This window comes from Schistocerca nitens, chromosome 3, assembly GCF_023898315.1.
Source record: "Schistocerca nitens isolate TAMUIC-IGC-003100 chromosome 3, iqSchNite1.1, whole genome shotgun sequence".
NCBI classification, from domain to species: Eukaryota; Metazoa; Arthropoda; class Insecta; order Orthoptera; family Acrididae; genus Schistocerca; species Schistocerca nitens.
The window spans coordinates 583,260,554-583,278,081 of record NC_064616.1 but is presented as its reverse complement, the minus strand read 5'-3'; the positions used below and the strand labels follow the sequence as shown (position 1 = coordinate 583,278,081).

Genomic DNA, 17,528 nt, shown 5'->3' with positions numbered 1-17,528 from the left:
TGGTGATTGGAATTTCGCCAGAAGATCCTGCCGCAGCGAAAGAAGCCTTTGTTGTAATGCCTACCGTCCCAGTTCATGTATCATATACGGGGCACTCTCTCCGTTATTTCGCGATACTATAAAACTAGCTGCTGCGCGGGATTAGCCGAGCGGTCTTAGGCGCTGCTGGTCCCGGCGGAGGTTCGAGTCCTCCCTCGGGCATGGGTGTGTGTGTTTGTCCTTAGGATAATTTAGGTTTAGTAGTGTGTAAGCTTAGGGACTGATGACCTTAGCAGTTGTCCCATAAGATTTCACACACATTTGAACATTTTAAAAACTAGCTTCCCTGCTTTGAACTTTTCCAATGTCCTCCGTCAATTCTATCTGATGCGTATCCCACACCACACCGCAATACTCCGTAAGAGGGCGCACAAGTGTAGTGCAATCTGTCTCTTTACTATAACAGCTGATTCTGAAACCATTCTCGAAATGTTTCTCCATTCATTTCGGTATGGTAGTCAGATGTGGTTTTTGATTTTGATTTGAAAATAAGTTTACTTTCAGGCACAAACCCGGTAGCAGCAGAACCAGCGTGACATATTATAGACGCCCTCCTTTTCCCACTGGAACTTTCAAACCGCCTTGTTCATCTGTTGTTTGCCAAATAAAATTCCTAGTATTGTTTTGATTTACCCAATTCTCATCCAAGTAATAGACAGTTGACGTTCCTTTTGGTCTGATGTAATGCACTTTTCTTGGAAGCGTAATCCTAGCAGTAGCAATATCATTACGCTCCATTAAAAATTTGCGCCTATCATTGGACTTTACATATTTAAATCCGATGTTCTTCAACATTCTTTGCATTGATCTTGCACTTCCATCAAATCCAGTAGCTTCGTGCATAACAGTGCACAATTTCGCTGCTATGGGAAACTCGCCTCTTTCATAAAATTCGAAAACCTTGCGACGTAACACATTTTGATCGAAGTCGTCGATTCCTGTTACCCTTTTTGGACCGCTATGAGCCTGCCGGAGTGGCCGTGCGGTTCTGGGCGCTATAGTCTGGAGCCGAGCGACCACTACGGTCGCAGGTTCGAATCCTGCCTCGGGCATGGATGTGTGTGCTGTCCCTAGGTTAGTTAGATTTAATTAGTTCTAAGTTCTAGGCGACTGATGATCTCAGAAGTTAAGTCGCATAGCGCTCAGAGCCATTTGAACCATTTGGACCGCTATGTTTCTTCCCTGGAGACCGAAACACCACATTGCCAACTGCCTGGTCTGACAGCTTCGCCTCTTGTACAACTCGCCTGACAGTTCGTACACTAATATCGCCACAGGCCGCTGCAGTGCGTTCCTGCACCTTGGCAACATCGCAGATCGGCTCGCCTGAAACTGCCTCACGCTTGAAGAAAGAGTACATTCTAAAAATAAGGTCTCTTGCCTGTACGTGAAACACTTGACGACTTTTAGGTGTTTCAGCCATTACGACAAAACTCAGAGAAGACCCAGTATACAACATAAATCGGCTAACCGCACTTTTCCGCAAGTAAAACACGGTAGAACTTCAGACAGCACGAGGCGTGGAAACCGAATGAGCGCTCATTGGCCAGCTGCGCAGCTGTCTACTGCGCATCGTTGGGCAAGAAGCCATCAACGCTGTCGCGAAGTATAGACCTGTTGCATTTTCTAAGTGTTCTGGCAAGAAATGGCAGTCTTTAGTTTGCTTTCCTCAAAACATTATCTATGTGATAGTTCCAATATAACTTATTCCTAATTGTAATCCCTAAGTAATTAGCTGAGTTTACAGCCTTTAGTTTAGTAACCGAAATTTAGCGGATTCCTTTTAGTACTCGTGTGGATGATTTCAAACTTTTCATTCTTTAGAGTCAACTGCCAATTTTCATACCATACAGATATCTCATGTAAATCATTTTGCAATTGGTTTTGATCATTTGATGATTTTACAAGACAGTAAATGACAGCATCATCTGCAATCAATCAAAGTGGGCTGCTCAGATTGTCTGATAAATCGTTTATGTAGATCAGGAACAACAAAGAAGTCGCTTGTCAGGAACAGTGTTAAAAGCCTTCTGGAAATCTAGAAACATGGAGTCAATTTGAGACGCCTTGTCGATAGCACTCATTGCTTTGTGCGAATAAAGAGCTATTTGTGTTTCACAAGAACGATATTTTCTGAATCCGTTTTGGCTGTTTGTCAATCAATAGTTTTCTTCGAGGTAATTCATAATGTTCGAGTACAGTATATGTTCCAAAATGCTGCTGCATATCGACGTTAGCGATATGAGTCTGTAATTCAACGGATTACTCATATTTCCTTTCTTGTGTTTTGGTGTGATTTGCGCAACTTTCTTGTCTTTTTACGGATCTTTCGTCGAGCGAGTGGTCGTACGTGATTGCTAGGTATGGGGCTACTGTATCAGCATACTCTGAACGGAACATATTTGGCATACTACCTGGACAGGAAAACTTGCCTTTATTAAGTGTGTTTTAAGCTCCTTCGCTACACCGAGGATATCTATTTCTAAGTTAACCACGCTAGCATTTGTTCTTGATTCTAATTCTGGAATATTCACTTCCTCTTCTTTTGTGAAGGAATTTCGGAAAAACGTGTTTAGTAACTCTGCTTTAGTGGCACTGTCATCAGTAACATTACGATTGTTATCGGGCAGTGAATGTATTGATTGCGTCTTGCCACTGGTGTACTTTACCTACGACCAGATTCTCTTTCGGTTATGTACCATATTTCGAGACAGTAACTATTAAATGCCTCTCGCATTGAAGTTCGAGCTTCAGTAAAACTTCATCAGTCTTCGGGAGTAAAGTTAGAACACTGATCGCGAGCCCAGTGCGTTGTTACAGATGCAACAAGTATCACCGAACTATATTAAGTTGCAAAGGACAGATTACATGTGTAAGATGTGGAACTGCTGTACACAAGCGAGAAATATCATGCTCAGGACAGGAATCATATGTAAATTTCTTAGGCAACCAGGCCTCGTTGAGTACAGATTGTAAAGTTTTCCTAAAATTAAACAAAATACGGATGCTGAAAACAATAAAGTGATTGAATCCATCGGACGAAATAATATTCATTCCCCTTCTAGGATCATGCTGGTCACTTTGAAGCGCTGTAGAAGGTGCAGAACATGCCGCAGGCTGTCTTGTGATCCTTCTGACGTACGTCATGACAATGAAGTGGTGTGTACGTACCAGTCATTTGTTTGGAAACTGTGCAATAAGAGATGAGACAGAAAAGCAGAAAGGTGCTATCGTATTTGGATGTGCCCATGACCAACGTGGGCTGTCCAACGTATCTACAAGGAATGGTGAACACCTCACAGCCATGAAACACAGTGTAAGAACAGCGATCGTATTACGATCCTAACCGACAATAACCGGAGTAGAACTTCTAGTCAGTGACAAACTGTTTTAAATTGCTGCTGTCAGTGAATGCAGGACCATAAGCACCAGTTCACGAACGAGTATTGCGAAGGAAGCTACATGCAATCGACATCTGGAGTCAGACACCTCTAATAGGCCGTTGCTCACGGCAGCACATACGGCTGCAAGTCTTGAATAGGGGATAAAACACACAAAACTGATAGTAGCCGAATGCAGGCGTGTACTGAGTTCACACGAGTAGCAGTTTTGTCTCTTTTTCAAATGCTGCAAGACAGTGAGCGTACCATGGACCCAATGAGGCGTTTCACGGGCAATGTGTGGAGGGTTTCATCCGAACGGGAGAATGCCAATCGTTGTTTGTTAATGTGGTGTACGGATGACCAGCGTTTTTATAATTATTAGCGAAATACATAGATTCAGACTATCAGAGTGGAAATAAACGATTAACAGAAATAACAGGTAAGAAAGATTATATATTATCTTCTCGATGAATCCGAGAAAATGAAATTTTGACAGGAAATAATTTTTGGCAGATCGCTACTCTACCAGTTGCACAGTCCCCGATTAGCAGCCGCTTTAAGTTCTATTCTCGTATCAGCACGTAAAACGCGTTTGCGAAAACGTAATAACGTCTAACCGGAGAATAAACGCGAATTAGTGATGACAAGATTGTTTGTTAGAGCGAGGAAGGAGAATCAACGGGGACATCACACAAATTATTTGGAAGGATATGATAATTCCCATCAACAAAAGCAAAACGAGAGTAATGGAATGTAGTCGAATTAAGTTGGGTGATGCTGAGGGAATTAGATTAGGAAATGAGACACTTAAAGTAGCAAAGGAGTTTTGCTATTTGGGAAGCAAAATAACTGATGATGATCGAAGTAGAGAACATATAAAATGTAGACTGGCAATGGCAAGGAAAGCGTTTCTGAAGAAGAGAAATTCGTTAACATCGAGTATAGATTTAAGTGTCAGGAAGTCGTTTCTGAAAGTATATGTATGGAGTGTAGCCATGTATGGAAGTGAAACATGGACGATAAATAGTATAGACAAGAAGAGAATAGAAGCTTTCGAAATGTGGTGCTACAGAAGAATGCTGAAGATTAGATGGGTAGATCACATAACTAATGATGAAGTATTGAATGAGGAGATACTGAATAGTATTGGGGAGAAGAGGAGTTTGTGGCACAACTTGACTAGAAGAAGGGATCGGTTAGTAGGACATGTTCTGAGGCATCAAGGGATCACCAATTTAGTATTCGAGGGCAGCGTGGAGGGTAAAAATCGTAGAGGGAGACCAAGAGATGAATACACTAAGCAGATTCAGAAGGATGTAGGTTGCAGTAGGTACTGGGAGATGAAGAAGCTTGCACAGGATAGAGTAGCGTTCAGAGCTGCATCAAATCAGTCTCAGGACTGAAGACCACAAAAACAACAACAACATGATAATTCCAAATTTATTTAAAAATTTTGTGCTGCTACTTTTCGCTCTCGTGCTTGAGAATCTGGAGCGTATGAATGAAATGTGGAACTATTTCCTAACATAAAAATTTTTGCTTGTGGTAGACTTAACAGACATTTTATATTTGCACTTCGTGAATTATGTTCTGTCGTGTTACTTATATAAATGAGGTACATAAAAATGACCATTTCTGCCAAAACAGTCTCGCTTATTTGGCGTGTGTTACAATTGCTGCAATATTGGAAAGGCCTGTTTCGTTTTATCTACCAGACAGTGACAAAACATACGTAATCAAATCGAGAAACCACACCAATCTTGGGTACTATTCGTATTAACAGCTTTTTCAGTATTATACAACGACATTTTGATTTTTCATGTAGCAAAACAATTGAAGAACTTTCGTGACGTAATAGATTCTTTCACAGAAAGGAAAGCACGCCGTGTAATGCTGTAGCAAGATTAGAGAGAAAAAAATTCTGGGACCTAAGGATTGAAGAAATGTGTACGGTCTTACTGTCTCTTGTCTTTACTAGTTTTTTTTCTTTTTTTAAAAAAGGAAATCAAACCGTCTGACTGGGAGCAGGTTATTTTAGTTTCCACTGTCCTGAATATAGGCTTGATGGCTTCCATTACAAAATACATATGTTTGAATTCCACAGAGCGAAATACAGCGACGTGCGGTAGAAGAATGCTGTGTGAAGTGTGGCACTGCACTTTGGCACACTTAAAACCAACTAACGTGGCTTATATTTACATCTACATCTACATCTACATTTATACTCCGCAAGCCACCCAACGGTGTGTGGCGGAGGGCACTTTACGTGCCACTGTCATTACCTCCCTTTCCGGTTCCAGTCGCGTATGGTTCGCGGGAAGAACGACTGCCAGAAAGCCTCTGTGCGCGCTCGAATCTCTCTAATTTTACATTCGTAATGATAGTCAAAGCTATATCATTTATATATCAAACTCTTCAGAAAAATGTGCGCTACAAAACTTTTTCGAAAAATCGATTTTTTTTTAATTTTTGAGGTCGCTACTATCAAGTTTTTGTCCCAGTTCTGAAATAGTCTAGATCCGGGGCCGGGATTCTTACCAAATAGTAGTAGTAGTAGTAGTAGTAGTAGCGTTATTCATCCATAGATCTCTTTTTGCAAGGATATAGAACATGTCAAAGTATTTACACATTTAGATCAATTTAAAATAAACTAATTCGTATACACATATATCTGCAAACTTCTATAGTTAGAGACAAGCATTAGATTTACAATTAGATTTACTCCTGGTATGCAATACTTTTTTTACAAATAACTTATTAAATAATGTAATGCCACATTGTTCACTCATATCTCACTATCAGTCACTGCACACTCTATACACACATTGTTTCATAACACATCACTCACTACACACACACACACACACACTGGTGATCTCTAGGTCATTTTCTGTACAGCAACATCCCATTTGCTATTCTGAAAAACTGAGTCACCATCCCTCCATAATGAGTGAGATGTTGAGCTCAGAAAGAGTAAGAGGAGTTAGTATTGTGCTATGCGTAGCTTGGGGGTAAGTATTTCTGGAAAGGAAAAAAGAAGGGAAAAAAACATAAAGTGAATGTGTTATGTGGAATGTTGGATATTTTATAATCATTATTATTATTATTTATTTGTATAACATTTTTTATCAAACCCCTACTCTGTTTTAGCTAAGTAATCCTTCAATGTATAAAAATGTATTGCTTAACAGGTACTTTTTAGCTGCCTTTTTAAATATGTGTATTTTTGCAATTTCTTTAATCTCTTTTGATAATTTATTGTACAGTTTTATTCCTTGGTAGAAAATGCTGTTTTGAGTTTTATGTTTATTTTTTCTTGGTAAATGTAAGTTGAGTGTACCACTTGTTGCATGGTCACGAGCAGAGCTGTTTGTACTGTAATTACCAATGTTATTTTTTATGTGTATAACTGACTGGTAAATGTATTCACTTGGAGCAGTTAAAATCCCCAGTGTTCTGAACAGATCTTTACAATGAGCTCGACTTGTATTTTTGGTTATTATTCTTATGGCTCTTTTCTGAAGTTTGAAAATTGTGTTCATATTTTGTGCATTTTTCCCCAAAAAAGAATTCCATAGCTAAGAATTGAGTGTACATATAAATAATATGTAATTAAAGGCACTGCATCTTACACACTGATGATAGGATTCTAAGGGCATATCATGCTGATGACATTCTGTTTGCAAGTACCTTTGTGTGTTCACACCACCTCAACTGAGAATCAATATTCATTCCTAGAAATTTTGCATTTATTACATAGTCTATAGAGGTGCCATCTACATTTAATTCAACATTGTCATTTTTCCTCTTCAAACTGAAATTCATGGCATTAGTTTTCTTTATGTTCAATGTCACTTTAATACTTATTGATCAAGCATAAACTTCCTTGAGAGTTTCATTTGCTTTCTCGTCAAGGAGTTCTCTTGTTTTCTCATTGACTATAATATTGATGTCATCAGCGAAGAGGATTTTTTTCACCGTGAGTAACACTACTGGGAAAGTCATTTATGTATATCAGGAACAGTATTGCTCATAATATGCTACCTTACGGAACTCCTATATTAATGTATTTTGGTTCTGATAAGTGTTTTACTAAATGTGTAGATCCATTTGAAGTATGTGTTATCTCTACTCTTTGTACCCTATCTGTTAGATATGATCGAAACCAGTCAGTAGCTACCCCTCTTATTCCTAATGCTTCTAATTTATTTAATAGAATCTTGTGGTCGACTGTATCAAAAGCCTTGGAAATATACCTGTGACACACTCGTCTTTATCAAGAGCATCATGTACATCTTTTGTGAATTCTACTATGGCTGACTCCGTATTTTGGCCACTTCGGAAACCAAATTGTGATTTGCTTAAAAGATTGTATTTATTCAGTAATTCATTAATCTGTCTTTCATAATTGCTTCTATTATTTTGGAGAATGCTGACAGCAGGGTTATGGGCAGGTAATTTTCTGCGTCTTCTGCGTTACCTTTCAAAGGTACAACGCTTGCCTGTTTTAACTACTCTGGAAATGTCCCTGATGTGAAGGATTCGTTTATTATATTTGTTAAGCGGCTTTGTATAATCTCTATGCATTATTTCAGTACACACATATGTACTTCATCTAAGCCTATTTTATTTTTTAGTTTTTTAATTATTTTCTGGCTTCATTCTCTGTGGTTGAAAGTATCATCATTGTATTTAGTGCAACATTATTTACAGGTGTTTTACTTGTTTGGGGGAATTTTTGCTGTAACTTCTCTGCAATACTTGAAAAATGCTCATTTACATAGCTTGATAAGTGCTGTGGATCATTTATTACTTTATTCCCCTCCCTTAGCAGTATGTCATACTGCGTTTGTTTGCCTCTTCCCATTTCCTTTTTTATAACATCCCAGACTGCTTTGCTTTTATTCTCTGTATTATATATTATTTTGTCATTATTGTAGCAATCAGTACCTTCCTATAGATCTTTTTGTATCTGTGATAGAAATTTAAGAATGCTGGATCATTGCGAATCTTTTTTATGGAACTGAGGTGTTTAAGTTTAAGTGTTTGGGAGGACTTCTCAATGCCTGCTGTTATCCATCTGTTTTTGTGAGATGTTGATAGAGACATGCATACTTTTGGAAATGCCTTTTCAAAGTTCAATTTAAACAATGTGGAGAATTTAGAGAATTTCATATTCACATTGGTTTCCTTATACACTTCATCCCAGCTTTGTTTTTCTAGTTCGATTGAAAAATATTTTATTTTGATTTCTGATAGGTGTCGTTTGTAGACTTGTAGTTTAGGGAATGATTCGATGCCTGACTTTACTGTTGTTATTTGACAGAGATGGTCTGATAGTCCGAGATCTTTTACAGCTACATCACATTTTTCCCTGTCCATATTTGTGGCCACATGGTCGATTACTGATGAAGTCGTTGTGGTAACCCTTGTTGCACTATCGACCAACAGGGACATGCCAAAACATTGAAGGCTATTTATGAAGGTGCTGCTGGATTCATTTATGATGTTAGTGTTGATGTTAATGACCCCACACAGAATTATGCTGACCTTTGTACTTGAGACTTTATCTAGAACTTCTGTTAACTTATTGAAAAAAGTGTCCACACTACCACTGGGAGATCTATACACACAGAAAATGATTAATTTCTTGGTGATATCAAGCCCTGTTAATTCAATAGCTGATATTTCAAAGGGTTTCTCTTCACTTACAGTACTGAGGTCGTATCTTGATTTGAACTGTGTACCTTTTCTGATATAAATGCATGATCCTCTCCCCCCTCCCCTTTAAGTAGTTCTGCAGTAAGAGTTTGCCTTTTCATACAAAGATAACACTACATGTTGGATTTCTTTGTCTCTACACCAGTGCTCAGTAATACAAACTACTGTGCAGTTCAAAGATTGGAGCTCAACTTCTAATAGTTGTATTTTATTTTTTAATGATTGCATCTTTTGATGGAGAATTCTTAAGTCTGTGAAATGCATGTTACTCTTTCCAATGGTTTGTTTTTCTTTGTTAAAATCTGTCTTGTGAGTGATTGTTTCAGTATTTTTTAAAGTGCTGGAGATACCCTTTAGGCAGGAGAACCTGTTGTCTGGATTTATCCTAAAAAAGACCTACTTTTCCTACCTATGACAACAGGTATTTAACCATGTGTGGCCCGAGATCCACCCCCTACACTTTCATAAATCAGCTGTACCAATCTTCCCTTCCCAGTTCTGTTTAGGTGTTGGCCATGCCCAGTGAAACCCCATCTGTTAATAGTCCCGACGGGCACCAGAGAAACATAAGCAAAGTTGGTTGCCCTCAGAGCCATCCCTAACCCCACATTGATTCGCCTCACAGCTCCATCAAGGTGTGGTCGATCATGACGCCGGAACAGCTCAACAAAGTGTACGTTGGTGCCATGAGTCAGGGAAGCTATCTTGTCCAGGTCACCACCTATGTCATATGCCCCATCCCTGTCCAAACTGTTTCCCGCCCCACCCACTGTCACTACATGGTCCTCTTTTGTAAAGGCCTTACATAAAGACCCTAGGTCCTCTATCACATGACTTAGCCCTACATTTGGCTTAAAGATACCGGTGGCCTGGTACGCTGCCCCTAAACTTTCCTGTAACTGAGGGCCTACACCTCGCCCATGGCTACTACCAATCAGCAGCACTTTCTTCTTCCTAACACTTTGTATATTCCTAGGTGCTTGGTCTCGGTAGAAGTGTGCTGTTCCTAGTTCTACCTGAGGCTCTTCTCCACTTAACTTTGGCAGTGGTAGATACCTGTTTTTGGTGCTGATGATAAAACTGTCAGATCGCGTTCTCTTTCTTCCTATCCTCCTACCAGCTGCTAGTTCCCAACAACCCTCCTCCCCCTATCTCCCTTGATCCTTATGAGTTCCTTCCTTGCTTCCTCCAACTGTGCTTGAAGGGCACAGATTCCCCTTTCCTGTTCCCCAAACAAAATGTTCCTACTGCATACCTCTGCAGTTCCAGGAGAGAGCCTCGTCTGTTCTCTCAACATTCCCCCCAATGCATCCCATGCATCCCCCCCCCCCCCGCCCCCCAGCCGTGAAAATATTTCCTACAAGATTGGCAACAAATCCCTCTACTCACTACCCAATAACAGCTCCCACATTTCTCACTCATAGTCAGTTTCGAAAGAATAATTAAGTTTAAAGAATGTTTTAAATTTGTCAAGGACGCAAAATTGGCTGTGCGTAAACAAAAAACACCACAAAAGTCTTATGTGCGGTGGTTGTTATTTTTTGTACTGATTTACAGATACAATGACAGAAGAATGAATTTGTAATTAATTTGCTTTTAGAGAGTTTACGTTATCAGGCGTGTTTGGTCAGGTTTTTAAACGTTTATAACTCGCGAAAAAAATGGTTCAAATGGCTCTGAGCACTATAGAACTTAACATCTGAGGTCATCAGTCCCCTATAACTTAGAACTACTTAAATCTAACTAACCTAAGGACATCACACACATCCATTTCCGAAGCAGGATTCGAATCTGCGACCGTAGCGGTCGCGCGGTTCCAGACTGAAGCGCCTAGAAGCGCTCGGCCACTCTGGTCGGCCTAACTCGGGAAGTTTAGGCCTAGATTGCGTCTATTTAACTAGTAAACAATACGAAATGTGTTAGTTAAATACGATTTAGAAACGTTTAATTACACTTTTATTGCGACAATAGACACTGATGAAACTAGTAGCAGTCTTTTTTAAACGCATTTTGCACTATCAAGAAAACTTGAGTAGAATTTTTGTGTTTATGTCACGCAAAATTTCGCTATTATAGGGACTTCAGCTAAAGAACAAATTTTTTCAAGAACAAGCGCTACTGGGACGCTAATATTCAGTTGTGTGACAAGAACGGACACTACAGCAAGTATACAAAACAAATAAAATTTAAATTTGACACTATTTCCTCTTAAATAAGTTCTTTTAGCGGACGAAGAAAATACCTGTGATCTCACTCGGCGGCCATCTTGGTAGTACTGGCGGAGAACATCAGAAAAGTCAAAGAGGAGCAGCTCGTTTTGTATTATCGCGAAACAGGGGTAAGAATATCACGGATGTGATAAGCGAGTTGGGGAGGCAATTATTGAAACAAATGCGTTTTTGGTTACGGCGAAATCTTTTCAGGAAATTTAGTTCACCAGCTTTCTCCTCTGAATGTGTCTGCCTGCTTAGCTGAGTGGTAACGTGCTTGCCTCCCGTGCAAGCGGGTTCGAGTCCCGATCGGGTTGGAGATTTTCTCCGCTCGTGGACTGGGTGTTGTGTTGTCCTCATCATCATTTCATCCTCATCACAGGCACGCAAGTCGCCCAGTGTGGCGTCGACTGAAGTAAAACTTGCACTTGGCGGCCGAACTTCCCAGGATGGGGCTTCCCGGCCAACAGTGTCATACGCATGAGCATTTCCTCTTAATGTGTAAATATTTTACTGTCGTCTACCTACATAGGGAGAAATGACCAGCACAATAAAAGAAGAGAAATCAGAGTTCGTACAGAAATATTTAAGCGTTCGTCTTTCTCACGCGCTGTTAGAAAGTGGAACAGTAGAGAAATAGCTTGAAGGTCGTTCTAAAAACCTTCTGCCAGGCACCTAAGTGTGAAATGCAGAGTAGTCATGGAGATATAGATGTAGATGAAATGCCTGCAAGCAGCTGTGACTTTCCGGGTGCAGATACAGGATGTCTCTCCTAAGAGTCGTCAGGTTTTGGGGCAGATATTTGCAATTTCGTTTTTGCAATTTGTAGATGGAGTCGGCCCAAAGAAATATTGTTCATCACGTGTATCATACGACGTACAGTGTCAACGAAGAACTTTGGTTTGTGTTCCCCCAAAAATAAAATGATTTTTCAAGAGGAGTTATACGTGACCATTCGATAGAGCGCTCCCAGACTGATCTACTGCATTACTCAGCAGACGGACACATAGAATTGTGCTTTAAAACATAAACCAAAGTTTTCCGTTGACACTGGGCGTCGCATGAAAGACTGCATGAGCTGCAATTGTTTATGCTTGGCCTAGCTACGCATCACAAAACAAAATTACAGATATCTGTCAAAATACGAGACAAGATGCGCCCGACAACTCTTAGGAGAGGCACCTGGTACAGTTTTGGCTCTTAGTGTGGGCGAAAAATCAGTCCTAACCAGTACTGGAATAGGCACCAGCAGCTGCTAAAGATGCCCAAAACTCTTAATGAATTTAATATAGTACAAAAAAAGATTGTAGTCCAAATTATATATTTAGAACACTAATTTATACCATTTTAAATCACCACTGCAACTACAATAATGTCAGTCTACACTAATAGGAACCAGTCTCTCTGTAAGTATGTGTGTGTGTTTTCTGTATTACTTATCTCCGAAGAAGGACACCATCTGAGCGCAACAATGTTTTCAGTTTTGTTTATGTGTCTATTGAAGACTCAACACCTCACTATGTGGTCAACTGTTACGTTTACTCTTTACAGTATTTGTGTTCAATATACGGAAATGGCGTACAGAAGTGAAACTACAACAGTAGCAGACATGTGATTCTGTTATCACTATTTTCTGGGAGAACTGTTGCAGATTTCCGTTTTAACTTATTTGTTATTTATTTTGCTTTCCATTATTTGTCTTTGCAGTGCTGGACGCAAGTGGCACTCCTGGAGCGGCTTTTCTGTGGGGCAACAACTACTGGCTTGGGTCCAGATCGCAGTGTGAAACCATTCCACTTCGTGAACCACTGGTGCTTTCCAGAGATCTACCGAAGCCGCCTCTCGCGTGGCCACCTTACCCAATACAGTTCTCAGTCGCCTCGTTTAGGCATAATGCAACACTTCAAGTCCACGTCGGTTTGCCCAATGAGGTAAAACACAACTGACCTTACCTTTTAATTAAATGTGAAAGAAGTAACATAAATGCTGATACTGACTTTCATACCATTACTAGTTCAACAAATATAAAATAACTTTGCAGTTTCACTCTATTTTATTATTATAATGCCTTTTGAATAGTATGACTTAATTCTTTAGTAATCTGTCGTTAAAAATGTCAACATAAATTAAGATCTGTACAACAATAGCAAGGTTCAGTGCTGATGACACCAATTTAAGAGTACCTCTAAGTGTAGCTTAGCTGTGCATTTTAATCTTATGTTGTTCTTATACACTTATTATTATACGTTTTTTTTTTACACTTTACACTTTTCACTTCATTCTTTAGTAACCAATAACTACAAATTTTACACAAAGAAGCACTTATGTAATAATGGTAATCTTCAGTTCTGCTTATAGCCATTCATTTGTGTAGGCCTACACAATTCTATCTGTAAGTGATAGGTTACATAAATTGTTTCGTTCTTCACCCAAACATTTGCACTTATGATCTGACTGTCTTATGTTGACAGTCTCATTGAAATTATATGTTCCATATTCTTTTATGAGGCAACGACCTTGCCGCAGTGCATACACCGGTTCCCGTGAGATCACCGAAGTTAAGCGCTGTCGGGCATGGTCGACCCTTGGATGGGTGACCATCCAGACAGCGATGCGCTGTTGCCAGTTTTCGGGGTGCACTCAGCTTCGTGATGCCAGTTGAGGAGCTACTCGACCGAATAGTTGCGGCTTCGGTCAAGAATACCATAATTACGACTGGGAGAGCGGAGTGCTGACCCTACGCCCCTCCTATCCGCATCCTCCTCTGAGGATGACAAGGCGGTCGGATGGTCGCGGTAGGCCACTCGTGACCTGAAGACGGAGTGATTTTATTATATTCTTTTATGACCAAAATAACAGAACTTCATAGAGAAATTTCTTGGCCTAATATTAAATGTGGTTTATTGTTGAATTATTCATAACACCTTAAAATAATTTAGTATTCAGAAATCCTAAATCTTTGGACTAGTTCTCACCTATTTTTACAAATTAAAATTAATTATTCTTTTCCTTACTTTTTTAACAACATAACAACCATAGATTTTAATTTCATAATTACAGATGAAACAGGTAAAGAAATCTTCAGAGAGATACTGAGACCATTACTGTAAAGGGTTTTTCAATATAACTGGTTCCTGATAGAAAATATCATATTCCTGATTTTAAAAAATAGTAGAATAAACTAACATGTACTTCATCTCTGTATTGAAAGAATTTGCAGAAAGAAAATTCTTCTCAACAAAATTCTTCTCAACAAAATTCTTCTCTCTCCCTAACTGCCTCTGCTGTGTCATACTCAATTTAGAAGACTGAGGATTCACTTCGTGGGACTCTCTCGATTACACACATTGTTGTGAACATATACCCAGAGATTGAGTCACTCATGCTGATTTTGTTTTGGCACAGTAAGAAAAGTTTCAGATTGATTACTACTTTTGAGATAACTGGCTTCCTCACTGCTTTCTTCTGAAGATGTTCCTTTATATCACTCACCAGCAGTTGTAATGGACTGTTGTATTAGCACTGTCAGCTTCAGACAAGTCACTGGTGTTCTACGTTTCGTTCAAGGTACCTTCGGACCAAATATGTTTGCCAGTTACATCTGAAAAGTAAAAGTAATAATACCCCATTTGCAATAAATACTTTTTACCATGAAAGTGAGGTTTAATTAACATTGCTTAGCTCAGAATTATTAAACAAAGTCCTAACCCGCACGCTAGCGATTGTTGTCATTTCTTCCTCAATAAACAACATAACTTGAAAACACAAAGAAAAATGTACAGTTGTGGTTATTATACTTCTTTTGATAAGAAAACATTAATATCGTTGCTCATGTAAACAATGTAATGAAAAAGAACGATTACCATGCTGTTGTGGCAACACTCGCCGACCTACTAAATTTGCTTTGTGTTGTCTTGCCAACACTTGCAGTGGTACCCGGTGTTTATAATTAATACGCAGCTACGATATCCTAATTCGTTAATGCGGAATCGATTTACATCGGAAAGAAATTTGTTCCAATTTTGGCCACCAGGTGCAAATCTAGCACTGTACAGCATTTCATCGACGTCTCCAGTGCTTATATTGAACAAATTGTGTAAGCGGTGGTTAATAATAAAATCAACATTACACCTTTCTCAGTTATTTGGCCTTTTCTGCCCACGCCAGGTTCACAATCCATATCGAAACATTTCTATACGTCTTTTTTGCATTCACAGCGCCAGGTTTGCACCTGGCCAAATTTGGAACTAATTTTTTTCAGCGTAAATCAGTTCTTCATTAACGCATTAGAATATCTACCTAGTTCTGCTGCCGTACGATAATTAGAGCCTACACTGGACCTCTGTGAATTGTTGCACAATTATAACCACACAGTGCCAAGAGGGATTGACCCGTACGACTCATGCGAGTAGGTGAGTGCCAGAGGAGTGAAAACAAGCCAAAAAATAGTTTCACAGACCTAAAGGCTGAAGGGATTATATCGGTTTTTCCGCACCTATGGACCAACTTGTACTTCCAGACAAATGGAAGATTTGTGCCAGTAACATGCCGATGTCGACTTTGTTTTCTACTCTTCATGTAAATTTAGTTCGTGTGTAGTCTCTGATGAGCTTACTGCCAACAAAACGTTTAAACCCAGTTCTCTGTTCCTCTGAACAATATTTCATTTTCAGTGTTTTTTAATTGGTGCATCTGTATCAATATTCTAGTATTTTTATTACTTCCTAACATCCCCTATTCTAGCACTCCACTGTTTTTGCACACTTCTCGTAGCAAACAATTACCCCACCACTTTCATTTAACTTGCTATTTCACAGTATTTGTGTTTCTTACATCCATCACATAACAGTCTTTGCCACTTATCACATGTATTTGTTCGTCAGTTCCCTATTGTTCATTGATTTTTTTAGTGTTCCTTCTCTAGTTAACCTAACTACTTTAAAGACTTTCTCATGCTAATCCCCTTGATATCATGTCTCCTATCTGCCTACCTTCTTACTTGTTGCTAAAACATTTGGGCAGCTTATCCAGCTTTTTATCTCCACTGCACAAATGTATGAAACCATGAAACAATTGCCTGTCATCTTGCATGAATCAGAGTCACCAGCTACACACTATCTCATGCAAAAAGCGAAATTTCTTAAAAATAGTGAATTATAGTGAAGTACCTCATTTATCAAAGATTCTCATCAGAACATTCATGAAATGTATAAACATTCCACCATGAAAACTTCTTGAGAGAAGCAGCAACAATAATGACCGAAATCTAGAAATCCAAAGGAAATAACAAGGGGAAACCTCTGAACGTCTCTCTCTGACACAATCGAAACTTCGTAATGTGAATGTCAATAATGTAAAGTCGATAAGACCACATATTTTGTCTTAACTAGCGACAGTCAATAGTCTCCCAGAAAATGACGATCAAAGTTTCGACGGCACTTCATCAAGTTGCTCGTGCAGCGTAAAACCAAGTGAGTCGATAAAGCAGTGGCTAAGAGCATGGTTTCGAGGTTTTGCGCCCCTTATTTAAGTTCAGTCTTACGTTTCTTTTTCTTTTGTTGTCGCGGAATTAAGTACTACGAACATTTTTTTGTGACAAAGGTAATAGACATCCTAAATCTTATTAAAAATGAATTTTTTCATCATACGTCTTACATAATCTTATGTAATTAACAGCAAGTGAAAAAGGAAAAAAAATTCTAGTATTTCAATTTTTGCTTTGATTTTCACTTTGGTACTTTAAGAGAACTAGTGCATTCCCCATGATGATATGTATCATAAATATAAAAGTTCGGAGTACCTCTAGCATCGCGCGGGGGCACATATGCCACAGTCACGTCACATTTTTTAGTATGAATACCACGCTGCTAAATACCTCGCGATCTGGCGACATTTTTGCAGCAAACCAAGCACATCAAGACATTCTCTAAAGCTGGCATCTGTAACTGACTATGCATCAACGCGTGTATTTCAAACACATCGCTTCTACTTGCGATTTCCCTGCGTGATGAGAGAATAGCACACTTCTGTAATCGGCGAATGTAATTCTTCATCAGTCTGTAAAACTGTACATTGCAGGGTTGACTGAACGGCAACCACTTTGGCGAAATTACTTTTAATAAACACATTGGTATACCAACTGTATCGACAAACGGGCCATCGCAGAAGGAGGGAT

At 39.3% G+C, this 17,528-nt stretch overlaps 1 protein-coding gene across 1 annotated transcript in view; it reads left to right on the top strand.

The window, feature by feature from the left end:
• Nucleotides 1-12,926: 12,926 nt before the first annotated feature.
• The window catches only part of LOC126249350 (nose resistant to fluoxetine protein 6-like), a 223,826-nt gene continuing 219,224 nt past the window's right edge, over nucleotides 12,927-17,528 (top strand). The window contains exons 1-2 of the mRNA XM_049951005.1: nucleotides 12,927-12,939; nucleotides 13,061-13,284. Coding sequence (XP_049806962.1) covers nucleotides 12,927-12,939; nucleotides 13,061-13,284 — 237 coding nt within the window. The remainder of the gene's footprint in view (nucleotides 12,940-13,060; nucleotides 13,285-17,528) is intronic.